At 38.0% G+C, this 27,864-nt stretch overlaps 1 protein-coding gene across 3 annotated transcripts in view; it reads left to right on the top strand.

Annotated features, from left to right (window-relative positions):
• The window catches only part of INTS6 (integrator complex subunit 6), a 105,067-nt gene that overhangs the window by 62,059 nt on the left and 15,144 nt on the right, over positions 1 to 27,864 (top strand). For all 3 annotated transcript variants that reach the window (XM_062194246.1, XM_062194245.1, XM_062194248.1), the window contains exons 6-17: positions 1,126 to 1,251; positions 2,622 to 2,776; positions 9,606 to 9,758; positions 9,922 to 10,054; positions 11,934 to 12,028; positions 15,078 to 15,188; positions 16,167 to 16,382; positions 18,149 to 18,275; positions 19,399 to 19,541; positions 20,743 to 20,974; positions 25,888 to 26,262; positions 27,208 to 27,301. In XM_062194246.1, coding sequence (XP_062050230.1) covers positions 1,126 to 1,251; positions 2,622 to 2,776; positions 9,606 to 9,758; positions 9,922 to 10,054; positions 11,934 to 12,028; positions 15,078 to 15,188; positions 16,167 to 16,382; positions 18,149 to 18,275; positions 19,399 to 19,541; positions 20,743 to 20,974; positions 25,888 to 26,262; positions 27,208 to 27,301 — 1,960 coding nt within the window. The remainder of the gene's footprint in view (positions 1 to 1,125; positions 1,252 to 2,621; positions 2,777 to 9,605; positions 9,759 to 9,921; positions 10,055 to 11,933; positions 12,029 to 15,077; positions 15,189 to 16,166; positions 16,383 to 18,148; positions 18,276 to 19,398; positions 19,542 to 20,742; positions 20,975 to 25,887; positions 26,263 to 27,207; positions 27,302 to 27,864) is intronic.

Raw genomic sequence — 27,864 nt, 5'->3', positions numbered from 1 at the left:
ATTTATAAAGGAGTAGGACGTTATACTGACCTCATTACAAATGAGATTGTAAGATGTTAGGTTGAACGTTGAGTTTTAGCTCAGAAGGTTTTGAATGTTGGTCTGTATCAGTACTGTATAATAGAACTCTGATTTAAGTCCCGTAATAAAAAGTTTCATAGTAGCCATATTAAAAAGAAACAAGTGAAGTTAATGTAATATGTTTTATTTAAATCAGTATATCCAAAATATATTTCAACATGGAGTTATTTAAAAATTATTAATGGTATTTCACATTTTTTCATACGAGACCTACAAAATCAAGGTGTATATTTTGTACGTACTGTATATCTCTTTTAAGACTAGTCATATTTCAAGTTCTCCGTTATCCAGTCTGGCTAGTGTGTGCGGTATCAGATGGCAAAAAGTCTTGATGTTTTTGTTGAAAATTTTTGTTTCAAAGGTCTTTTTACTAATATCATTTAAAAAAATCAGTAGCATTTTGTTTATAAAGATGTTATAGGTTAAAATATACTAAAGAGAAATTCATTTAAGAGGTAGTTCACAAGTATATAGGCCAAATAAAATTTAGAAAAGCACATGCTACTATCTTTATATCAAAATGTAATATTTTAAAAATATGCAATAATTGCTAGCAGACCAGATAAATAACTTTAAGCATCTTCTATATGATTAGCATAAATCTTAGTGATTATACTTTTCCAATGCTGGATAAAGATTTTACAAGTATCATTACTGGATATTTTTGTGTGCATATGTGTTTGTATGTGTCTGTCCATGCATGTGTGTATGTTTTAAAGAAAAATTACATTGGAGGAAGCTGGATATAGTGTTACGTAAAAAATGTGATTTTTTTTTTCCTTTTGGTATGTTTAAATCAAAATTTTCTCTGTTCCATTTAGTGATAATTAGAAAAAAAAAGTACATTATTTCACAAAAATAGGATTACTGATTGGTTGAAAATAACTATTTTTATTCCTTCATTCATAAGACAATACCCTTTACCATTGAATTTTTGTTAATTGGTCATATACTGTCTGAAACCCCACCGTGGTTCTTTCTTGCTAAAGGTAGGAACTCTAATAACTAACTAGTTTTTTGTTGTTATTGTTATTTTTATCTCAGGCCGTTCATACTCTGTGTGTTCTCCAAGAATGCTTAATCAGTGTCTGGAGTCGTTGGTGCAGAAAGTGCAAAGTGGGGTGGTAATAAACTTTGAAAAAGCAGGACCAGATCCTTCCCCTGTAGAAGGTATTACTGAACTTTTCTTTTAGATATTCTAACTTGATTTAAAAATTACTCAAGTAGAATTGAAAATTTGATTTTAAGATTGACAAGGCCAAATCATCAAGATGACAAAGCTGCTTTGGTAAGAAGGTTGATTAAATAGGAAAATCAAGGTTAACTGATGGTGGTTCAGTAGCATCACCTTTTTATATTAACGATTGTTCAATCTAAAATTTTAGTAAGATCCAAAAACCTTTGTAAGCATTTATAGTTAAGCAATCTCATATTTTCCTTTAAGTATTATAACTTCTCTCTAGTATACATGTTTTTCCCATATGCCTTCATTATTAAGACCATTTATTTAATTCCTTAGCTACCTTTGTTTCTGGAATCAAACTGATCAGAACCAAGTGGGTTTTGTGGATGAGAAATAAGGAACTAGCCTCTGCCGTTAGCTTGATTCTTTTAATCCAGCCAAGCCTCACCTAGCTTTATTTTTGGCTTATGTGATAGTGAACTGTTTATAATAACCCATGGGTACAAGGAATTAGAATAGCACCAGTGGACAGTTTACGACTGAGATCCTCTGCATTTTCTATAACTTAATTCAAGAATTAGAAGATTGTTAAGGACACCTGGCAGAGAGGATCTACTAGAGTGAGTAGTTAAGAGAAGAAAAAGAAGACGGATCGATGCATTCAAAAGCTATATAGGGAAGGAGCAGGTGATGAGAACAAGTTGTATCACTGTGTCTGATTTAAAAAAACCAAACTTTAAAAAATCTTCTTTAAGAAATTGTTTAGAAATAGAATGTACTTATTTTAAAATTATTTTAACACCTGGTTTAGAGTTAGGCACTAAGTAAATAATAACTGAATTGTTGAAGAGCCTTGTTCTCTTGCTAGAATTATTTTAGATTAAAGATGGGTGATTTGAATCTAGATTTGTGTAATATATTTTTTCTTTTAGTTATGAGGCTTTAGTTAAGCAATATTTACCTAGTATTTACCCTGTACCAGCACTGTTTTTAACAATGAGGGTGTGATGATGAAAGCAAATTGGATGCCTGCCCTTATTTCAGGGTAGGGGAAAAGAGTGGCATTCATTACACAAATATTCACCACCAAGTAGATTTTATATGTTTTGATTGGGCAAGAAAAAGATGCTCTGGGACCTCCTTTTAAAGAGGTAAACTCAGAGTTGGGATTTACTGTCTGATGAATTATAATCTAAATGTTAAGCAGAAATAATAGTTTGCCATTTAAGAAAAAAATTTAAGGAAAATATAGGAATGAAGAAGTATCAGGACATTTTTATTAAGTAATAAATATTATTTAACTTTACAGTTTTTTTCCCCAAATGATGTATACTTTGTCTTAATTGCTTTGCTATAGATGGACAGCCAGATATATCAAGACCTTTTGGATCTCAACCTTGGCATAGCTGTCACAAACTCATATATGTCAGACCAAATCCTAAAACAGGGGTTCCTATAGGTCATTGGCCTGTTCCAGAATCTTTTTGGCCAGACCAGAATTCTCCCACACTAGTAAGTATGAGAGAAACTTATGACTATTTAATAGCATCCATATAGCTGCTTTTTTCGTAATTTTTTAAGTACTGTTGTCAAAAATGTAGTTCATTTACTAGAACTAGATAGATTTCACAGTGCTATGATAAACTGTTATGTGCTTTAATATACTATATTGTTCATTATGGAACAGCAAAAGAATGCTTTAGAATCTAGTATATGCTTATGTTTTTATTTTTGCCATCTGGATATGTAGCAAGATTTTGTCTTAGGACTGTAGACATATGTAGCATGAGGATTTGTCTCTGGGACACAGTTTAAAATTTACTACACTTGATCTTAGTCAAAAGGCCAAGAAGTGATGACCCATTTTAAATATAAATGAAAGCTTAGAAAATTATTCTGAGGGCCAGTGTTGTGGCATAGCAAGTTAAGCTGCCACCCGTGACACTGGCATTCCATGTAGGTGCCGGTTTGAGTCCCAGCTGCATCCGATCCAGCTCTCTGCTAATATACTAGGGAAAGCAAGAGAAGATGGCGCAAGTCCTTGGGACCTTGCCACCCACATGGAAGACCCGGATGGCGTTCCAGGCTCCTGGCTTCTGCCTGGTCCAGCCCTGGTCATTGGGACCATCTGGGGGGTGAACCAGTGGATGGGAGATCTCTCTCTGTTCCTCCCTCCCTCTTTATAGCTGTGCTTTTCAAATAAATAAATAAATACACCTTTAAGAAAAATTATTTTGATAGCTTGCCTGCCATCTTTTAAGACTTAGTCTTTTTTATTTTTTTCCTTTAAGATTTATTTATTTATTTAATTTGAAAGGCAGATAGAGAGATCTCCTATACACTGGCTCACTCCCCAAATGGCTGCAAAGGCCAGGGCTGGGCCAGGCTGAAGCCAGGAGCCAGATAATATATCCAGATCTCCCACATGGGTGGCAGGGGCCTAAGCACTTGGGCCTTCTTCCCCTGCTTTCCTGGGCACATTACTAGGGAGCTGAATTGGAAAAGGAGCAGCCCGGGTCAAAGCAGTACTCACATGGGATGTTGGTATCACAGGCAGCAGCTTAACCCACTGTGCCTTGATGCTAGCCCCAGGACGTGATCTAGTCTTAGAAATTCATGTTGACTTGTATGATTTTGGTTACATTTAATGTTGCAATCTGGAAGTCTAAGCAGAAAAAAGATTTTCTGGTCTTGTTTATGTGAGTCGTTTTTAGGAACAGTGAGGATTATTGACTGACCATTGTTATTAGTATTCATTATATGGTTCTTAATAGGGTCAGTGTTTAAAAATATCTATTCAGTCTTGTTAGTGTAGTTTTTTTCAGATTAGTTTTTTTTTTTCTCTAGTATCTGAGGACTTCAAGGGATATTTTTTTTTTTCTTTCTTTCTTTCTTTTTTTTTTTTTTTTTTGACAGGCAGAGTGGACAGTGAGAGAGAGAGAGAGACAGAGAGAAAGGTCTTCCTTTGCCGTTGGTTCACCCTCCAATGGCCGCCGCGGTAGCGCGCTGCGGCCGGCGCACCGCGCTGATCCGATGGCAAGAGCCAGGTGCTTCTCCTGGTCTCCCATGGGGTGCAGAGCCCAAACACTTGGGCCATCCTCCACTGCACTCCCTGGCCACAGCAGAGAGCTGGCCTGGAAGAGGGGCAACCGGGACAGGATCGGTGCCCCGACCGGGACTAGAACCCGGTGTGCCGGCGCCGCAAGGCGGAGGATTAGCCTGTTGAGCCACGGCGCCGGCCTCAAGGGATATTTTGTGAGAGAGTATGACAGTGTTTCTTTTTGATAGTCTTAAAAGATAAGAATTATATTTCAAAGATCATTAAGCAGTCTTTAATAATATTTCCTGCAACTATGAATTTAGCTGAATCCTTTTTTAAACCTTTTGTGCTTTAAAACTGTGTCATCTTTTCCAGGTAATTTTTACTTTGAATCTATACAAATTCTATGAAGTGATATTTCCTTTATTCATTAGGGATTTAATGAAGTTGTCCATTGTGTGTAAGGTTTTACAGATTTCATTACCTTCTTTATTCTGTTTTTTTCTGATTGAACCATTATAGTTTCTTACTCTAGCCTTATAAAGAAGCTTTCGGTTCTTTGGTTATTTTATTTTCTCTTTTGGAACATTTTCAACGCATATAAAACAAATACTATCCATATTTGTATTTCTATTTCTTTAATGGAAAGAAATCCAAAATCAGAATTAAAAGCCATATCTATTAATATTGCTCTAGTAGTCTTGCACATGGTTAAAAGCGATAGAGGATGGGTAAAATTTCAGTTGGAGCAGGAATAGTTTGAGAAAAACATGGCAGTAGGAAAGAACAAGATTTATTTAGAGGAATGATAAGGATCTGAGTATGGAAGGCTTGTAACATCCATGTAGGACATTGAGAATACTATTAAGTAAACTGATTGCCTGTGACTTTAAATGCAAAGTTAAAGAATATGAGTTTTTTTTTCTAGTGAGGTTTCAAAAATAATTGAAGATGTTTTTAACAGACTGTCATTTTAAGAAAATTAATTTGGTGATTGTTACATGCAGCAAGATTAAATGGAATTGGAAGGCAGGTTGTTTTATTTAGAGGGCTATGGATAATGTAAGAGATGAGTTAAGATGATAGGAGAGAGGCTCATAAGAGATAATACTGGAAAGATGACAGAATTTAGTAACTGGTAGATATTAGAAGAGGTGAAATTTTTATAATATTTTAAACAAGAAGTATGACTACTGAAATTAAATGTGATTTCCTAGAAACTTTGATTTTGAATCATGTGACATGTTAAATATGTTTTTGGTTAATTCTGTTATTTAAGCCTCAGTTTTCCATTTGCTAAATGGAGATAATAGATCCTATCTCAGGCTTGTTTGGGGGATTTTTTAAAAGTGTGCTTCGTGGACTGGTAGAAAAAGCTATGTGTCAGATAGCAGCTAGGTTCAGGGACACCAGATGAATAAAGCATAGTGCTTATTCTCTTGAGCCTTACCATTCCATGGGCAGGTCAGACATGCACATCACAGAGAACAGTGTGCCAGCTGTATTAGTGGAATGGAGCTGAGGCAGAGGAGGTAGGGCCTATCTACCTGATGTGTTTGTCCTACAAGGTAGGAAAGGCTGCCTCTAGAGCCTGGTACTTGTCAACTCATTCTTCAAAACTAAGGTTGTTTGCAATATGCAAGGGAGAAAATACAGGGTTGACACATGAAAAATATGGGACATGCACATGGGCATGTGATTGGCATGGCTGGAACACAGGATCTGTATGATGTGGTAGTAGAAAGACAGTGACCAGATCATCAAATACTTTTTTTTTTCTAAGATTTATTTATTTATTTGAAAGTCAAAGTTACAGAGGTGGGGCAGGGAGAGAGATCTTCCATCTGCTGGTTCACTCATCAAATGGCTGCAAAGGTCAAGGCTGGGCCAGGCTGAAGCCAGGAACCAGGAGCTTCATCTGGGTCTCTCATGTGGATGCAGGGACCCAAGCACTTGGGCCATCCTACACTGCTTTTCCCAGGACATTAGCAGGGAGCTGGATTAGAAGTGAAGAAGCTGGGACACAAACCAGTGCCTATTGCAGCTGGCAGCTATACCCACTAAGCCACAACACCAGTGCCTAAAATACTTTTTAAAATGTTTATTTTTTATTGACATATAACAGTTCTGCATATTTTTAGGGTACAATGTGATATTTCAACATGTATGCAATGTGCAATGATTAAATCGGGACAATTAAAGTTTGTGTTCCCTTAAACATTTATCATTTCTTTTTAATATTGGGAACCTACAAACTCCATGTAGTTCTTTATAAAGTAATATCATCAAAGATCTTTATAAGTGATGGGAAAATCAACCATCTTTCCCCTGCTCTCACAGCACAACAATCAACACAGAAGACTCTTTGACATCAAAAGGTATAGAGCTTGCTGCCTACGAACAGGCAAGCTGGTCAGTGCTGCAGCAGCAGATACCACCTGGGGGGTTCCTCTAACTGAATTTTGTTCTGTCTACCTGGAGGTAGTGTCAGATCCCAAAGGTTAAGGACTCAGATCCAAAGACTGCCTTTCCCCTTCACCTGTGCCTCTGACCAACTAACTGTAATTCAGGGTTTCCACAGCTCCTCAGGTTGGAGTAATTTGCTTGAGCTGCTCACAGAACTCAGGAAACAAGTGGGTTTACTGGCTTGTTATAAAGAATGGTACAGATGCAGAGGTGCACAGGGTGAGATCTGGGGTAGGGGTCACAGAACATCCAGGTCCTCTTTGGGTGCACCACCTTCCAGGAACCTCCACACGTTCAGCTCTGTGGAAGCTGATCAACCCTGCCCTTTGGTTTTTTGTGGAGGCATAGGTGTCATTGCTGATATGCCAGGCAGGGAGGTGGTGGGTGCCCAGCCAGGCCTGTGTGTGCAGATCCTCCCACATTCCTTTCTGTTAAGGGTGGCGCAGGAGCCTTCTGCAGCAAGGAGGGGCTTAAGGTTTCTCTCCTGGGTTTCTATATCCTACTATGGGGAGAGAATTAACAGCCAAGAGCAGTGGATGAAAACCAAAAAAATATGTATCAATTTCACAGGGATGTTACAAGAGTCTGGGCTTATTTTTAGGTGATTGGCTACTACTTTTTTTTAAAAGATTTATTTTTATTTGAAAGGCAAGAATATGGAAAGAGAAAAAGAGAAATTGAGAGAGAGAGAGAGAGATCGATCTTTCATCTGCTGGTTTACTCCCCAAATGGCCACAATGGTCGGGGCTGAGCCAGGCCAATGCCAGGAGCCAGGAGCTTTTTCCAGGTCTCCCGTATGTGATCAGGGGTCCATTGTATTGAACATATTGAACACCTGCCATGTTTATGTGTTTTGGTGAGTGCCTTAGGATTTGCAATATCATTTTAGCTAGGTCTTTATGACTAGATAAACAGGAAATAGTAAGGATAACATCTAGATTTATAGAACAAGTTTTGTGGTTTGGGGGAGAAATAACTAGTTGGACATAATGTAGGGACCTGTAGAAGATTTGGGTTAGGCAGTTGGATACATAAGAGAATGAGAGAGATCTGGTCCTAACAGATTTGAGAGCTACCAGGTTGACCAGTGGAATCCTTAATTGCTTTGAAATTGCAGATTATTTCCCTACAGCTCACATTTTCATCACAATTGTTGACAATTTTAGGAAAGAGACAAGGGATAAATGAGAGAGTAATACACCTGTTTAAAAAATTGTACTTCTTAGGGAATGTTTGTCCTAGTGGTTAGGATACCAGGTAAGATGCTAGTTAAGGGCCAGTGCCGCGGCTCACTAGGCTAATCCTCTGCCTGCGGCACCGGCACCCCGGGTTCTAGTCCCAGTCGGAGTGCCAGATTCTGTCCCAGCTCTCTGCTGTGGCCCGGGAAGGCAGTGGAGGGTGGCCCAGGTGCTTGGGCCCTGCACCCCCATGGGAGACCAGGAGGAAGCACCTGGCTCCTGGCTTTGGATCGGTGCAGTGTGCCGGCCGCAATGCACTGGCCGCAGCGGCCACTTGGGGGGTGAATCAACAGAAAAAAGAAAAAGGAAGACCTTTCTCTCTGTCTCTGTCTCTCACTGTCTAACTCTGCCTGTCAAAAAAAAAAAAAAAAAAAAAAAAGATGCTAGTTAAGACACCCCCACCACATATTGGAATGCCTGGCTTTCATTCCCAGTTCTGCTCCTGATTCCTACTTCTGCTAATTTAGACCCTGTGAGGCAGCAATGAGGACTCAAGTGACTGAGTTGCTGCCACTGACATGGGAGACCTGGACTGAATTACATAACTGGGGGCCACTGTGGGTATTTGGGGGAGTGAACCAGTGGATAGCTCTGTCTCTCTGTCTCTCAGCTTCTCAGATAAGTAAAAAAGAATATTAACAAGTTATGTTTCTAATTCTTCTAGAACAGGAGTCAAAATAAGGTGTTATGTGTACAACAGAAATAACCAAAGCGATTCATTGGAAAAGGGGGAAAAACATTAGAACTTCTATTTTCCTCTTTTGTAATATTATTTTGATATCCTTTATTATATACATATATGTTATATATTTATATATATTTAAATTTGAGAGGTAGAGCCATGACAGAGAGAGGGAGAGACAAAGATTCTTCATCCGCTGGTTCACTCCCCAGATGGCCACAATGGCCGGAGCTGGGCCGATCTGAAGCCAGGATCCAGGAGCTTCTTGGTCTCCCACATGGGTGCAGGGCCCAAGCTCCTGGGCTGTCCTCTGCAACCCTCCCAGGCCACAAGCAGTGAGCTGGATCAGGAGAGAAGCAGGTGAGACACAAACCAGCGCCCACACATGATGCTGGCACTTCAAGCGGAGGCCCAGCCCACTATGCCACAGTGCTGGCCCCTGTATACATATATTTGTAATTTATAAGTAATTTAAAAATAAATGAAGTTCTGTCTTGTATTCAAAAACTCCCTGCAGTATATGATTAGTTTGGAACTCACTACTCTATATATACATGTAATTAAATTATTGCAAATGAGAATTTGGAGCTTTCTATATGCTATTTCTTGGGTGTAAAAATTAATGGATGCTCATTTAATTAAAAAGTTTTCATTTAACTTCTGATAAGTTGGATTTTAATCCCTAAAAGTTTCATTTTTATAGATTTTTAAGTGTTTCGTCTTTTTTGGGTACATATTCAATTTAAACATTTCATTTTCAAGTATTTTCTTTTAGCATAATAATTGCTTTTAATTGTAAATCAAACTCACTAGCAAAACTGAGGAACTAAGTAAATTTTCATAGTGAGGTATACTTAAAATGAATTTTCTTCTGGTATTTTGAGTAACTAGTAATAGTAAGACTTTTCTCTCTAGCCACCTCGTACATCTCATCCTGTAGTGAAGTTTTCTTGCACCGACTGTGAACCAATGGTTATTGATAAACTGCCTTTTGACAAATACGAGTTGGAGCCTTCACCACTGACTCAGTTTATCCTGGAAAGGAAATCTCCTCAAACATGTTGGCAGGTGAGCTGAACAACTTTAGTGATTTTAAAATTTAAATGACTTAATGTAACTGTTGAAGAAAAAATGAAAATTAAAGTTTAAAAACTATGAAATTTTTTGAATTTAAAGAATCATTTCTTCAAAGGTCAGTAAATGTGATGTTTTAACCATTTGTTTTTAACAGGTATATGTGAGCAATAGTGCAAAATATAGTGAACTTGGTCATCCTTTTGGTTACTTGAAAGCCAGTACAGCACTGAATTGTGTCAATTTATTTGTGATGCCTTACAATTATCCAGTCCTTCTTCCCCTCTTAGGTAAGTCATTTTTATCATGTTCTCTGTGGCTTAGCATATGAAAATTTTCCTAATCATGAACTTTAGGAACATCTCTTTGTGATTCTTATCTTCTCAAAATTACTGAAAATGTTTTTAGTATTTTAAAATATTAAATGTCTTTAAGGAAATTTTTTTTAAGATTTATTCATTTATTTGAGAGGCAGAGTCACAGACAGAGGAGGAAGAGACAGAGAGAAGTTTTCCTTCCACTGGGTCACTCTCCAAATGACCGCAGCTGCCGGAGTTGTGTGATCCGAAGCTTCTGGGTCTCCCATGTGGGTACAGGGGCCCAAGCACTTGGCCCATCTTCACTGCTTTTCCCGGTTATTATCTGGGAGCTAGATCAGAATTGGAGGAATCCCATATGGGATGCCTGCACTGCAGGCAGAGGTTCAACCTACTACGCCACAGTGCCAACCCCTTTAAGGACATTTTTATAAAAGTTGTTCATGTTTGTAGTAAATTAAAATTTAGTGTTGAAATGGCTTTGAGTCTATAAACTAATAAAGATAGTATACTTGAAATTTTTAATTTTTCTGCAAGTTGGGTATTTTACATGGTTAGACTTGGTATTATAAGGGAACTTCAAAGAATTCATAAAAAGGGGCCAGCGCTGTGGCATAGCAGGTAAAGCTGCCACCTGCAGTGCTGGCATCCCATATGGCCATTTCCATGGCCATAGCAGAGAGCTAGATCGGAAGTGGAGCAGCAGAACTCGAACCAGTACCCACATGGGATGCCAGCACTGCGGATGGTGGCTTTACCTGTTGCACCACAGCGCCGGCCACTTGGCTGCTCCACTTCTGATCCAGCTCTCTGTTATGGCTGGGAAAGCAGGAGAAGATGGCCTGAGTCCTTGGGCCCCTGCACCAACGTGGGAGACCCAGAAGAAGCTCCAGGCTCCTGGCTTCGGATCGACGTAATTCCGGCTTTTGCGGTCATTTGGGGAGAGAACCAGCAGATGTAAGACCTCTTTCTCTGTCCCTCTCTCTGCCTCTGCCTTTGTAAATCTGTCTTTCAAATAAATACATAAATCTTTTTTAAAAAAGTTTTTGAAAAAATGGAATTTAAGTAAGTTATTTTGATGCAAAACATTTTTGAAACCTATCCATAAAAGTGGTCTTAAGAAATTCGTGAAAAATGTATATTATGAAAAAAACTATCTAAACTTCAGGGTTTTTGCACCAAAATAAATTTACCTTTTAATTCTATTTCCTATAAACTTTTTGAAGTACCTTCTTACACCCTTCTTTTTGGTAAATAAGACATTTTGTGGAAGCATACTATAAGATATGAGTGGATTTTCTTATAATTTATCTGTACTTTAATTTTTAATTGGCAAATATTTTTTTGAAAATGGAATTTGTTATAAAACACTGTGATAAAAATCTAAAGTTGGTTTCTAGGTATCTTTTGGATATGAGTTTTTGAGAAGTACTATCGAAAAAACTTCTTTCCCTTCATGAAATCACATCTGATTTTTAAGTTATAGCCAGAATGTTAGTAGGTGTGTTTCAACATTGTATGTAGTTTCTGTCCTCAAATCTTTTTTTTTTTTTTTTTTGAACATTGGGCCTCAAATCTACTTTGTTGTCAGGGCTGCGACAGGGTGTAAATTTTACTTACTTATTTCCTGATTCTTCTATAATTGCATATAATTTTCATTTTAAAAATGATGTTACAAATAGAAAATGCAAAAACCAGAAATTTTCCTGCTTTTAATTTTGTTAAAAACGTGTATCTAATGTTATTGTGTCACAAATAACAAAGCAGACTTTGAAAAGAAAATTTCTTGGACTTGATTTTTATTTGCAGAAATGATGAATGGTGATAGTTTGTTTATGTTTTGTATTTATAGATGACTTGTTTAAAGTGCATAAAGCAAAACCAACATTGAAATGGAGACAGTCATTTGAAAATTATTTGAAGACAATGCCTCCCTACTATCTTGGGGTAAGGTTATTATTGTTAAAAGGAGAACTTGTTTTAAATTTTGTATTCATAGCTTAGGTATAGCAAATTGTTGTAGATTAAACAGCAGGATAATTATGTACAAATGGCCAATATAGATGTAATGTTAAAGGTTTCTGAGATTTATAGAACAATGCTGAGGATCATGATCATGAGAATATTTATATACTACTAACTCCAGGCTGGGTGCACTCTGGAGTACTGTTCATGTGTTAATATCTAATTCATACAATCTCCCTATGAGGTGGAAATGTTTGTCATTCTTATTTTATAGATGAAGAAGCTAAGGCATTAAGGTGTTGAGCAATTTATCCAAGGTTACATGGCTAATAAATGGATGGATAAAGGGGAATTGGAATTCAGTCTGACTTTAGAATTTAGGTTTTTAACCTTGATTGTTATGTACCTTTTTCAATTGCAGTTTTTGTTTTTCAAGGTTTTTGTTGGTGTTGTTTTAAGATTTATTGTTTATTTGAAAGGCAGAATGAGAGAGAGGGAGGGCTGGAGAGAAAGGGAGACAGTTGCCTCCCATCTGCCTGTTCTCAGAGCTCTATCTGTCTCTAATACGTGGTCCATCTTCTGCTGCCCTCCTAGCACATCAGCAAGAAGCTGAATTATAGAAGTAGAGTATCCAGGACTGAGAGCTCTGTAATGTGGGATGCCCATGTCGCAGGTAGCAGCTTAGCTCACTGCGCAACACTGACCCCCAGTTGCAGGGGTTTTTTTATTTTTTATTTTTTATTTTTTTTAAGATTTATTTATTTATTTGAAAGTCAGAATTACACACACACAGAGAGAGAGAGAGAGAGAGGTCTTCCATCTGATGGTTCACTCCCCAATTGGCTTCAACGGCCAGAGCTGCACCGATCCGAAGCCAGGAGCCAGGAGCTTCTTCCGGGTCTCCCACATGGGTGTAGGGGCCCAAGGACTTGGGCCATCTTCTACTGCTTTCCAAAGCCATAGCAGAGAGCTGAATCTGAAGTGAAGCAGCTGGGTCTCAAACTGGCGCCCATATGGGATGGCGGCGCTTCAGGCCAGGGTGTTAACCCACTGCGCCACAGCGCTGGCCCCCACTTGCAGTTTTATGATTATTTCTCCTTATGGGTACAAAATGGTTTATGTTGCATAAATTCCCAAATCTCCAGGAACACCTTTTTAAGTGGACAAGTATTTATTCTTGAAAACTAGTGTATCACTGTAGGTAAGACCAATAACATATTTTAATAAATACACTGATTTATTTAGCTTGCAAAAAGTAACCATTTTTTTATGAAGACTTATTTATTTTTGAAAGATTAACAGAGAGAGGCATAGAGAGAGAGAGGGCTTCCTCTCTGGTTCACTCCCCACATGACTGCAATGGCCACTGCTGGGCCAGGATCTTCTTCCAGTCTCCCACATGGGTAGCAGGGACCTATACACTTGGACCATCTTCTGCTTTTCTAGGCACATTAGCAGAGAGCTGCATCAGAGCAGAGCAGCTGGGACTCGAAGCGGCACCCGTATGGGATGCGATAACTTTACCTGCTGCGCCGCAGCAATGGCCCCCAAAAGTGACTTCTTATAAAGGTCTATGCTGAAACTACTTTAACACATTACTTCTGTTTTTGACACAGAACTATTATAGCATTTGGCTATAACTAATCTTTCTAAATGATTCCTAATTTAATTTGAAGATTAATTTCTTGAGCTTTGAAAATCACAGTAATGTTATAGTTCGAAGAGATAAGTTATGTTGAATGTCTAGGCCACAATACTTGGGCATGTAAAGGAGCGAAAAGGAAGAAACATCTGGAATGTGACTGGTACATGTGTTGACTCATTTCCGTTTCATTAAACCCTGAAGACTACATACTTACATAGGTGTTAAGTAACAGATCAGGGCTTTGATTCCAGTTAGACAGCAGTGCTCATATACTTTCTAGAATGTCAGTGGTGATTTCTCTCTGACTCTGTCCCATTCATCTATGTTAGGTGCTCCTGCTGATTGTATTTTTCACTGCACAAAGTAGTTCTTGGTTAGTCTGCCTTTATAGTTGTAAGTTTTTTCACTATACCACATTCATTACAATTAGACCAGGTTTTCTTCCTACTTATTTTTTCTCGAGATTTTCTTTGTTTTTTCAGCTCAACTAATAACAGTAATGATTAATACATATTGAATGCTTATTGTATGTCAGGTGCTTTTATAAGTGCTTTTCATGTATTTACTTATTTAATATCATGACAATCCTACAAGGGTAGGTACTATTGTTAATTCCACTATACAAATGAGAAATCAGTCACAGAGAGGCTCTATAGGCTGGTTCCAAATAATATGGTTTCTGAGTGAGTGAGTCAGACCCAGCCAGTTACCCAAGTAGAAATCATATTTTCCTGAGTCCTTTTTACTTGCCTCTTGAGTTATATTAAATCTACCTTATAATGCATCTCCTGTCCATTTCATCTCAACTGAATTCTATCTCCCAATAGTACTAAGAAATGTAACACTTCATCCTTCTTGCTGGGGGAATTATTTATTTATTTATTTTTAAGATTTATTTTTTATTTGAAAGAGTTACACAGAGAGAGAGAGAGGTCTTCCATCTGCTGGCTTACTCCCCAGTTGGCCACAATGGCTAGACCTGCGCCAATCCGAAGCCAAGAGCTTCCCCTGGGTCTTACCACATGGGTGTAGGGGCCCAATGACTTGGGCCATCTTCCACTGCTTTCCCAGGCCATAGAAGAGGGCTGGATCAGAAGTGGAGCAGCTGAGACTCAAGCCGGAGCCCATGTGGGATGCCGGCACTGCAGGTGGTAGCTTTACCCGCTATACCATAACACTGGTCCCAAATTATTTATTCTTATGCCTTCTAATCCTTCTTAACTTTTCACAACACTGACATTTTATTGAAATATAAATATGATTATATTACTTACCTATTGAGAAAAAAGGGGAAATTTTTTGGAGAAATTTTTAAAATGAACTTTATACGTAGAACCATATATTTTTAAGCTTAATATTGAATAATGTTTCGTTTTTTTCCTGTAGCCTTTGAAGAAAGCAGTTAGAATGATGGGAGCACCTAATCTGATAGCAGACAGTATGGAATATGGACTTAGTTACAGTGTCATTTCATACCTCAAAAAGTTGAGTCAACAGGTACTGTCAAGAAAAATAATGAGCTTTTAAGTTTTTCAAGATATTGGCTAAGATAGTCAATAGGCAGAAACTATTGATGATTCTAATGGAATTCCATTTTTTTAACATTGCATTTTAAAGCCCCTATGTGTCATATAGTAATATAATTCTGTCTCAGGTCTGTGATGTGCTGTGCTTTCAAATGTTGATTTTAAGGTTTTATAATTCCAATTTATGCAAATGGATTCATTAATGTGATCCTAGACTTCCTGTATGTGAGCATTGTTTTCTTTTGAGAAATTCATAGTAGAAAGCTGCTTTTACAACATGTAGATTTTTCTTGAAAATGAGAATCTCTTTTCAAATGTTTCTAGAAACACTGAATTGTTATTCTGGCTATAAATCACATTAACAGATCCTATGATAGTCAAGCAGTATATAGTTTAACTGACTGCCAGTTTATTAATGTTCTGTGAAATATATTACTTTTCTAGTATTTCTGACATCTGTACCTTAATTGCTAATCAAGAATGCAGTTTGGGAAGAGTCAAAATACTGCTCTTTATTTTCCACTGAAAAACTGCATCATCATTTGCTGTATCTTTGATTGTTTATGTGCTAATACAGTGTCTTTAGGTAAATGTTGATGAAATTGTTGTTGTAATCTCCTATAACCCCTCAATTGGGAATATCCATTTTTCATGTAGGGCACATTTACATTTCATGGTTTAAGTGTGGTAGGGATTAAAAGATAAAATAACTAATTGAAATTGTACTTGTTTGTCCTATTCTGACTTAGAATTGTAATTATTTGAAACCATAAGACCTCATTGTTTAGTTTACTCAGTAGTTGACATAAGCTCTACTAGTTGAGTTTCAAATTTCTTATTAGGTACTTTTGAATATATAATAAAAACTTATAGAAGACTGTAACTACTAGTATCTGATTTATCAAGTTAGATTATGTCAAAATAACAGTTGTTTATTTTTTTACTTTAGGCCAAAATAGAATCTGATCGAGTCATTGGATCTGTAGGCAAAAAAGTAGTACAGGAAACTGGTATTAAAGTCAGAAGTCGATCACATGGTTTATCAATGGCATATAGGAAAGATTTTCAACAACTGCTCCAGGGAATTTCAGAGGATGTCCCTCACAGACTGCTAGATCTTAACATGAAGGAATACACTGGGTTCCAAGTTGCTTTGCTAAATAAGGTACTAGTCAAATAAAATTTGCAATGCTTTATGTTGTGTTATATTGCTGAATAAATCAGATTTTCTGTACATTGTAAGAGGAAATCTTTATGATGTTGCTTTAACAGAGGTTCTAAAATACAACACAAAAAGCATGAGACAAAAAAGTTGATAAATTGAGCTTCATTAAGATAAAAAATAATTGTGCTCTTCAAAGAAGCCTTTTTTTTTTTTTTTTTAGGATTTTATTTATTTATTTATTTGAGAGGTAGAGTTACAGAGAAAAGGAGAGACAGAGAGAAGGTCTTCCATCCACCGGTTCACTCCCCAAATGACTGCAACCACCGGAACTAGGCTGATCTGAAGCCAGGAGCCAGGAGCTTCTTCTGGGTTTCCCACTTGAGTGCAGGAGCCTGAGCACTTGGGCCATTATCTACTGCTTTCCCAGGCCATAAGCAAAGAGCTGGCTCTGAAGAGGAGCAGCTGGGACACAAACTGGCATCTGTGGCATCCGTATGGGATGTCAGCAGGTGCCTCAGGCAGAGGTTTAGCATAGTATGCCACAGTGCCAGCCCCTAAAAGAAACTTTAAAAATGAACAAGCAAGCTTCAGGCTGGGACACAAGCACATATCCCTAAAGGACTTGTATCAACATGTATAAATAACAAATCTGTGCAACTCTAGATAATATAGAAAGACAAACTCCCTACTAAAAATGGGCCAAATTTTGAATTTGGACAGTTCACCAAAGACATACAAGTAAAAATAGGCACACATGAGATGCTCAGCTTTATTAGCTATTACGGAAATGCAGATTAAGAACACAGTGAGATACTAATTTATCCATTGTAGGATGACTAAAATGTGTGAGTGAAGAGTGTCAGGTGTTGGTGAGGATGTGGAGAACTAAAACACTACTGCCTGATGGGACATAGTTTGCAGTTTCTTAAGAAGTTAAACATATATTGACTATGCAAATTCTACTGTAGATTATTCTGTAATAATTCTACTTACAGATATCTACTCAAGAAAGGTGAAAATATATTTATATAAATGCTTTGTATATCAGTGTTCATAGAAGCATTGTTTAGAATAGCCAACAACTGGAAGCAATTTGGTATCCGTCAGCTGGTGATTTGACAACAATGGTGCTGTGGATCCTTACAATAAATTATTCTGGAATAATAAAAAGAGCACACTACTGGTAGATAAACAGCATGCTTGAATCTCAGATTAAAACATAATACTTAGTAGAAGAAGCCTGATATGGAAAGCTAGGTATTGCAAGACTCCATTTATAAAATGGAATGCAGAAAGAGATCAGTGATGGCTGGGGATAAGAATAGAGAATGGCTTGGGTACAGGAGGCTTTCTGGAATGGTGGAAGTGTTCTAATACTGAATTGTGGTGATGGTTTCATGACTAAATTTGCCAATACTCATCCAACTGTATACTTCAAATAAGTAGCTATATGTTTACATTATATATCAAAGCTATTTTACAAAACTACCAATCTTCAAAATTTGGAGATTGGTATAATAAAAATTTAATAGATTTTTGATGTGCATTTGATATTATATGAGTATAGTTGTGCTCATTACCATATTTTCCATCCTTTGGCCCTAAATTAGTACACTAAGATGATATCATGTGTCATTATTATTATTTTTTTAGTTAATTTGTTAATCTACCTATCTTATTTCTAAATTCATACTGCAGTCTAGAGGTTTTAGTATCTTTTAACTCTGAATTGAAAATAAACTTTGTCCTTGAATGTTTTTCAATAGGATTTGAAGCCTCAGACATTTAGAAATGCTTATGACATACCAAGACGTAATCTTTTGGATCACTTGACAAGAATGCGATCTAATCTTTTGAAGAGCACCCGTAAATTTCTTAAAGGACAGGATGAAGGTTAGATCATGGTTTTAATATTAGTATTTTTTATAGTTCTTTTCTTTATAATTTATGAAAATTTAGTATGGTATCATAAATTTTAAAGGATTATTACACTAGTGTTACATTCCCATTGTAAATTTAAACAAATGAAATCAAATGTAAATGATCCCTGATACTGTCCTTTCCTTCCGATTGTCACTGTTACCCCAGACTGCTTTCCAGAAATAACAGTTTTGTTAACAGTTTAGTTTAGCTTTCATCACACAGTTATCTACATGCAAGCCCATACAATCATTTTCTCTTCTTTTTTTTTTTAAAGATTTATTCGTTTAGCTGAAAGGCAGAATTACAGAGAGGCAGAGAGAGAGAGAGAGGTCTTCCATCCACTCCCCAAATGGCCACAATGGCCAGAACTGAGCCAATCTGAAGCCAGGAGCCAGGAGCTTCTTCTGGGTGTCCCATGCAGGATCAGGGGCACAGAGACTTAGGCCATGTTCTGCTGCTTTCCCAGGCCATAGCAGAGAGCTGGATTGGAAGTGGAGCAGCCAGGACTTGAACCAGCTCCCATATGGGATACTGACACTGCAGGCAACAACAGCTTTACCTGCTACACCACAGCATAGTGTAACTTTATGACCAATACATGGCATGTTTTGCTAATTCTTTCTACTGTGTTAATGGCATCTACTGAAAGTCAAATCAGATGGGAATTTACCCCTTGCCATCTCTGATTTAAGTAATCTAAATACAGCTTTATATAAATGGGTTATTTATATGACTTCCATTTTCTACTGTACTACACTTCATACTTTTTTGCAAATTCCATAATCAAGTTTTATTTATTTGGAACTGAGTAGAGTAGAAAAGCTATACCTTTTGTGGTAAATTCATATTTGTTTCTTATTCTGTGCACTGAGATTAGTTACAGTGTTTTTGCTTTGATGGAAATGAAATTAGTATTTTAAATTTTATTTTAAAAATCTCAAGGACTGTGTCACAATATTTATAATTGCACCAAACTAAAATAAATGTTAAGGGTGAATACTCTAGAATAACATTAGGTAGCATTTGTGTATATGATAACTGGATGGAATATAGTTTTAGTGAGGTTAACTTCTATTGTATTGTGTTTGAAAAGATCAAGTACACAGTGTTCCTATAGCACAAATGGGAAATTACCAGGAATACCTCAAGCAAGTACCTTCTCCACTACGAGAACTTGATCCCGATCAACCTCGAAGGTTGCATACATTTGGCAACCCATTTAAGCTGGATAAAAAGGTAATTTTAAAGTGTTCCCTTATATAATTTGTTTGAGTATGCATTGTTGATTTAACAGTTCCTAATTTAACTAAAGTCTATTTTCCTGATAGGTTGTCTAACAAACTGAGTCAGTATAGTTAGAATAGTTAATTGTTTTAAACTTATTTATTTGAAAGGCAGAAAGAGACACACAAAGTTAGACAGAGTAATCTCCCATCCGCTGCTCACTCTGAAGCTGGGAGCTGGGAACTCAATCCAGGTCTCCCTTGTGGGTAGCAAGGACCCACCTGTTTGAACCATCAGCTGCTGCCTCCCTGGGTATGCATTAGGAAGCTGGAATTGGGGACTGAGCTGTGTCTCCAGGCCAGGACTCCACTATGGAAGGCAGGCATTCCAAGTGGCATTTAAAAAAAAAAAAAGACTTATTTTTTTTTATTCATTTGAAAGAAACAGAAATCTTCCATCTGCTGTTTCACTTCTCAAATGGCTACAATAGCTAGGTATGGCCAGGTTAAAACCAAGAGCCAGGAACTCCATCCTGGTCTCCCACATGGGTAGCAGGGAGCTGCATTGGAAGTGGAACACTCAGGACTTGAACTGGCTCTCCAGTATGGGATGCAAACATACCAAGTAGTAGCTCGAGCTGTTGCACTACAATGCTAAACTCTCAAGTGGTGTTTTAATCACTACACCAGATACCCACCCCAGAATTGGAGTTGGGGTTAGTTATACCATTTAAAAATTGTATATAAATCCATGAAAATTGTATTCTTTTGTTAGAAATAGATCGGAAAGGTGATTACTTAAGGAGTTGAGGAGGAGGAAGGATAGGGAAAAGCATGTTAATCAAAGGGTACAGTTTCTGTTTGATTGGTGTAATGTATGTATTATACTGTATGATGACCATAGTTAATAATAATCTGTTGTATACTTAAGATTGCTAAAACAGTAGATTCTTAACATTGTTACCAGGCCAAAAAAAAATTCTCAATTGATGAGATGATAGATTTCTAGCTCGATTGAATCTTTCTACTATATATATGTGTGTGTGTGTGTGTGTGAGAGAGAGAGATCTATATATATGTGTGTGTGATAGAGATCAAAATACTACATTGTAACCAGTAAGCATGCACAATTTGCCAATTATAAAGACAAAAGAGACAAAATTTAAAAATAACAGTTGTATGTAAACTCAAAATTATGTATGTATGTTTTTTAGGGTATGATGATAGATGAAGCAGATGAATTTGTGGCTGGACCTCAAAATAAACATAAGCGACCTGGAGAACCAAATATGCAAGGGATCCCTAAAAGACGTCGGTGTATGTCTCCCCTCCTGCGAGGCAGACAACAGAATCCTGTAGTGAACAATCATATTGGAGGAAAAGGACCACCTGTACCTATGACTCAAGCACAGCCAGATCTTATTAAACCCCTTCCTCTTCATAAAAGTACGATTTTCTTTTTTAACATTATTTGTTGCTGTTTGGGTTCCTCTTTAGGGAAGAGATTTTTGCTATAGATTATAGAAAAAAGTTAATAGAATATCTAAAGAAGATGTTTGCTCTAAATTAGCTTGTAATAACTTGTATGTGTTTTTAGGGACCATTTGTTGAATATTTCAGTAATTCGTGATGCTTTATTAGCTATCATTCTCCAAAATATTTGTGATTCTTGAGCATTTCAAAATAGTAGTTTTGAAAGGATTATCAATGCTGGCAGATAATTCAATTTCAATGTATTTCAGAAACAAATAAGTATTTCGGCTATTTTGGACAATGCTAGGCACTGTACAGCAGTGAACAAGACAGTAGTGATCTTTGCCCTCATTTATGGTGAGCAAGGGGAGAAAGCCATTGACTAGATAATTAGAAGTGTTATAAATGTTAGGAAAGAGAAGCCAAGTATATTGTGGAAACATTTGACAGGAAGATTTAACTTCGTCAATGGGGTCACAGCACTTTTCCTGAGGAAGTCATATTTAAACTGACACTTGAAGGACGAATGGGAATTAAATAAAGCTGTGCATTTGCCTATGCTAGAGCAGTAATGTAAGACAAGTAATTCAGACAGTTAATAAAACGAGGGGCATTCAGGGAACTAAAAGAATTCCAGTACAGCAAGGATGTTGACCATGAGGTACATGAATACTGAAAGACAGATAGAAAGCCAGATAACATAGGACCTTGGAAGCTGCCGTGAAGATTCCCTTCTTTATTCCCAGGACACTTAGAATCCAGTGGAAGATGTTGAGAGATGGTGACTTGACCTGACTACCATGTTTATAAATACTGAGCTGACTGTCATGTGTGGATTGTTAGGATGGAGGAAAAGTGAATTTAGAGATTCCTTAATGAATGAGTAGATTTATTAATTGAAGGTAGTCATCATTCCTGACTTAAAATATCTTAAAGAAGAGAAACCGGAGATTGTAAACTTCCTGGTGGACTTACATGATGCTGCCTCTAAAGGAGTCTTGACCAAATAAAAAGGGAACAAAAGGAATGTTGGTGTGATCAGGCTCTAGACCTAACTAGCAACTCATAGAAAATAGAGAGGACAGAGAAACGTGTTAAATGAAAAAACAGGGATACAGTTAGCAAAATGTAGACTCTAGGAAATGCTACAGAATAAAGTGTCTGTTGTTCTCCCCTCCCCTGTGTGAAACACACATAGTAAAAAGAGAGAAGAGAAGTACAGAGGGATCTTACAGATGGAGAGGTTGGTAAGAGGCATATAAGCCAGTTGCAGTGTAACAGGCTTGATTGGATCCAGAATCAAATAAAAATCAAGCTTTTCCACCAAAAAAAATATATATAGAAGGCAATTGGAGAATGTAGACTGAATATTTGTGATGTTATTAAATAATTGCTGTGTACGCACAGTAACTAGTTAGAAAACCCAGGGAAGAGATGATTGTGATCTGGCTGGCAGTGAGGTTGCAAAAAGTTTGTATTTGAGAAATAGTTGGATGTATCAGCAAAGGACTTGGTGACAAGGGAGGAGTCGGGCATATGTTCTGAAACACTGGGGGAGCTGAAAGAAGACATGATGATCATCGAGTTTAGTATAGAAATGCATATTGGGTAGCCGAAGTGGAGACACTAAGTTAGAAGATGAATATTTGAATTTGGGACTCAGGAGAAGGCTGGGCAAGAGGCGTAGATATGGGAGGTTAACCACCCCTGGGGTGAATTGTCTCACCAGGCAAGAAACAGAGGGAAAGAAGGCCAGAACGGAACCTTGAAAGTGCAAACATTGAGATTAGAAAACAGAAAGGGAGATTGAGAAGGAAAAATCCATGAGATAAGAATATAGGGAAGAATTTAATGTCATGGAAGCTAAAGGGATATAGACTTGAGTGGCTGAGAGTCAACTGCTTAAAAAACAGATCAGTTGAGAGGAGTAGAAGGACTCTGTTGCTCTTTGGCTGTCTTAGCTGGGGCGATTTCTTTGTAGTAAGGGGAGCAGAACCCTAAAAATGTGGATTAGAGGAGGAGGAAGTTGAGAAAATGGGGATTATAAGTGTAAACCGCCAGTTTATGAAGGTTAGCTGTAAAAGGTAGGTGTGAAACGAATTATAGTTGGAGGTCTTGTTGGGGTGAAAATGATGGTTTTGCTTTTTTTTTTTTTTTTTAAGATTTATTTATTTATTTGAAAGTCAGAGTTACACAGAGAGAAGGAGAGGCAGAGAGAGAGAGAGAGAGAGAGAGAGGTCTCTGTTGGTTCACTCCCCCCCAGTTGGCCACAATGGCCGGAGCTGCGCCAATCCGAAGCCAGGAGCCAGGAGCTTCTTCCGCGTCTCCTACATGGGAGCAGGGGCCCAAGGACTTGGGCCGACTTCTACTGCTTTCCTAGGCCATAGCAGAGAGCTAGATCGGAAATGGAGCAGCCAGGTCTTGAACCGGCACCAATATGGGATGCCAGCACTGCAGGTGGCGGCTTTACTTGCTACGCCACGGCGCCGGCCCTGGTTTTGCTTTGTTTTTTAACATCAAAGAAACTTGGATGTGTTTAAATTCTGGTGTGATAGTACCAGTAGAGGGAGAAGTTGGAGATAAAATGAGAGAAGGCATGATGAGCACCAAAGCATTGAGTAGGCAAAAGAGCCATAAATCAGACCACAGTTGAAAGACTGCTGCTTCCATTGCCTGGCATGGGTATGGGTACAAGTTTAGTAGGGGGAATAGAGGAAGTTCCTGGACTACAACTTTGCTTTGCTTTTCTTCTCTGAAATAGAAGATAAACTGTTGAGAGGGAAGGGGAGTCAAAGTGAAAGTCAGATTTGAAGCGGATGGTGGAAGTTTGAATAATCTTTGCAGAAGGGGAAGAACAGATTGCTGGTCAGTGCTGAGGACTTGCAGACTGATGGTGACTGTGACCACTCTGGAGCAGGGTCCTGTTTCTCCATCAGTGCTTACCATTCCTGAATGCAGGTTGGAAGAAGGTACATAGTGAGTCATGAAGCTTGAGGTTTTGCCTAGCATGTGTCCTAGGAGGACTATGGAACAAGAGAAGTAAAGATATTGATAATAGTGATGTATCGTGAGAGATAGGCCTGGCTGGTAAGCCACTGTCTAGAACAGCTCTAATTAAAAGGAGAGAAGAAGTAGAGGAGTGGCTGATCTAGAGAACCGCAGCCAGGGCCCTTCAAAGATGAGGGCTGTGCTCCTGCATCCCTGAATGTGAGTTGGTTGGATGGGGAGGCAGCTCTTTGGAGTTAAGAAATTGGGGGGCTGGCGCCGGCTCACTTGGCTAATCCTCCACCTGCGGCGCTGGCACCCCGGGTTCTAGTCCTGGTTGGGGCGCTGGATTCTCTCCTGGTTGCTCCTCTTCCAGTCCAGCTCTCTGCTGTGGCCCGGGAGTGCAGTGGAGGATGGCATGGGAGACCAGGAGGAAGCACCTGGCTCCTGGCTTCGGATCATTGCAGCGCCGGCCGTAGTGGCCACTTGGGGGGTGAACCAACGGAAAAAGGAAGACCTTTCTCTCTGTCTCTCTCTCTCATTGTCTAACTCTGCATGTCAAAAAAAAAAAAAAAAAAAAGAAATCGGGGAATGGGAGTCCAGATTCTTGACATGTGATCTGCTTAGACACTGGTCACCACAGCACTTCTCACACTTTAATGTGCATGTGAACCATCTGGGGGCCTAGTTAAATTGCAGGTGCTTGTTCCTTCAGTCTGAGATGGCGCTCAATGCCAATGCTGCTTGTCTGTAGACCACACTTTGAGTAGTAAGGATCTGTTGTCAGGAGGGACTTGGGGATAGGAAGAAGGCTGTGAGCCAGATGCCAAAGACATCACTGGCTCCAAGAATGTGCCCCTGAAGTTATAGGGTAGTAATGAGGAGAGAGAGGATGAGTGGCATCATTGAGCCTCAAAGGAGCAAGAATTTTTACAAGAGTACCCAAAGAAATCTTGAAAGGACATGGGGAGGCAAAGGAATCTGTGACCCCATGTGGTGATTTTAACCACATGAAGAGTGTGTGAGGGAGAGCAGTTTTTACTGCTGGTCTGAAAAGGAGTGCAGTTTCTTTCCAGGAGCACTGAGTCTCAAAGTGTAAAATATTGTAGAGAATATCCAGTAAAGAGGAGTTAGTCAGGCACAAAATTGGATTTAGGTGTTCAGGGGATTGTGGGGCTGAGTCCAGGGAAGTAGGAGTAAACCAGGAATTGATATTTGGAGCTAGTGTAAGGAGGACAGCAGAGATGAATTCAGCTTTGGTCCTTGAGGTTGATGAGCAATTAAGAACTTGGAATTCAGCTGCTTTTCTGTGGGGACCAAGTATAATAACCTGGTGTTTTTGGCAACCTTGCAAGTGTTTGGGTGCAGTGGTCTAATGAAGTAGACAGCAAGTGGCTCTGCACTGTTCAATTCTTGAGGACTGGCTGGCTGGTCAGAAGGAATGGTAACTGAGAAACGTGACCTGTTTGGTAGTATGTTCTCTGCAGAGTTGGGAAGAGCGAAAACCATTCAATGTTTTACTTTTGCCTCTAACTGGTAATAGATGTAATAGATCATCAGAATGAGCTGAAGCTCTCTAAGATAAAGATGACCATGATAATTTACATCACATGTATTTACTGAAGTGTTAAAAATCTTCTTCAAAAAAATTGTCGAATAAAACAGAGGACTAAAATCTAGTTGGAATTGGCTTTTTGATTTTTTTTTCTAAGACAAAAAGTGTACAGATTTAGTGAATATTATGAATGTTGCACATTGAAGTCCACCATATCTTTGACAAAGCTTAAGAACCAGATCTCACCATTTGTTAATTTACCTTAGTCGAAGATATAAGTTGTGATTGGCTTTCTTTACCATGTGCTTTCAAATTGGCTCTCAGCATTTTTCTCCTTTGTCTTTAGTTTCAGAAACCACTAATGATTCAACAATAGATGATGTGATTGAAAATCATGTTGCAGACCAACTTTCATCAGATGTTACACCAAATGCTATGGATACTGAATTTTCAACATCATCTTCTCCAGCCAATTTACTGGAACGACCAACCAATCATACAGAGGCTCTTGGTCATGATCATTTAGGAACTAATGACCTCAGTGTTGGTGGATTTTTAGAAAATCATGAGGAACCAAGAGATAAAGAACAATGTGCTGAGGAGAACATACCAGCATCTTCACTCAACAAAGGAAAGAAATTGATGCATTGCAGAAGCCATGAAGAGGTCAACACTGAACTAAAAGCACAAATAATGAAAGAGATCCGAAAACCAGGAAGAAGTATGTATAACTGGCCAAACCTCAGATTTGATTTCTATATGTGCTCAGAAAACAGATTGAATTACTGAAAGCATACATCAGATTCTAGATTGGTCTTGAGCAGTATTTAAACCATTTAAGATTGATTCTTTGTTCAGTCGGCAAACACTTAATATCTGCAATGTCCAGGGTACTACATATGATAGAAGTTAATGTCATGGAAGCTAAAGGATTATGGAATTGAGTGGGTTAGGATTAGTAAGAACTGAGAGCTGAAGAAAACTATAGATAGGTTATGTGTGGGGTTCCTACCATGACAGGAACCCATAGTTGTGAGTATTTTAACCTGTCAGCCCCAGTGACTTCATGTCTATATTGTTTACAGAATGTACGTTGTGTTTAAGATTTAAACTATGATAGTGACCAACAATATCCTTAAGCCAAAAAGCTAAATTATATTAGTACAGAAGTACTTCATGGTAATCAAATTCAATATTATTTGCATTCATTCAGAAGATGTTAATAGATCACTTGCTCTGATGGTGCAAAAATGACCTGTAGTGGTCCAGAAGTGGGTAAGACTCAGAGAACTTGGCATTTAGGAGTGTATAAGTCCTTGGCAGAGTTGTGTGTGAAAACTTGAAACTGAAATAGCGTTCTTATACTGTTTGGGGCTTTTGTTTCTGAAAAGGCCACTTGCCTTTTTCTTGTCAGTGGTACTACCAAAAAAGCCGTGTAACTCATTCTTCTAAGCTTTGTGTTTGATATCTTCATGGGAACTTTTACCCAAAAAAGCATTGCTTGATACACATACTTTTCTCACAAGTCTATGTTAAAATGTATTGTAAAACTGAGTAGTGAAATTTTTATGTAGAATGTTTTGTTTCAGTGTATCTTTTTGTTTGTTCCAGTATATGTTAATACTGAAAGGCATTTAATTTTTCTTTTTGCTTCTCTTGTTTTAAGAATATGAAAGAATCTTCACTTTACTGAAGCATGTGCAAGGCAGTTTACAAACAAGACTAATATTTTTACAAAATGTCATTAAGGAAGCATCAAGGTAAACAGATTATTTTATACAATATGAATTGGTGATGAAACGGGTCCCCGGTTTCTACTTATAGAAAATATTTTACTAGTACCCATCATGCATTTGTGTTTATGCATGTTTATGACACAAATACATAGGAGAACTTTTTTTTCTGTTTATTGAAATCAGTTCACTTAAAAAGTAGATACACCAATTCTTCAAGGATTATGAACTTTTTCTCCATGCAAATTATTAGGTTTTTTTCATAATTCTTATTTAACCTCTTTAGCTTTTTGGTGTCTTCATATTTTATAGGCCTTAATTTTTCTCTTTTATATGTTAATCAGTAATTAGAAGTAACTTAGGAAGACAGTATTTGACTACAGTTCATTTTTGCATGGGAAGACATACTATTTTTAAACAAAAAAGGATTTATTTATCTGAAAGTAGAGTTAGAGAGAGAGATATCTTCCATCCGCTGGTTCACTCCCCAAATGGCCGAAATGGCTAGAGCTGGACCAATCCAAATCCAGGAGCCAGGAATTTCTTCCGGGTCTCCCAAATGGGTGCAGGGTCCCACTGCTCTCTCAGGC

Source organism: Lepus europaeus, chromosome 6 (assembly GCF_033115175.1).
Source record: "Lepus europaeus isolate LE1 chromosome 6, mLepTim1.pri, whole genome shotgun sequence".
Lineage (NCBI taxonomy): Eukaryota > Metazoa > Chordata > Mammalia > Lagomorpha > Leporidae > Lepus > Lepus europaeus.
Note: the sequence above shows the minus strand (reverse complement) of the source record. Positions and strands in the feature narration are given on the sequence as shown.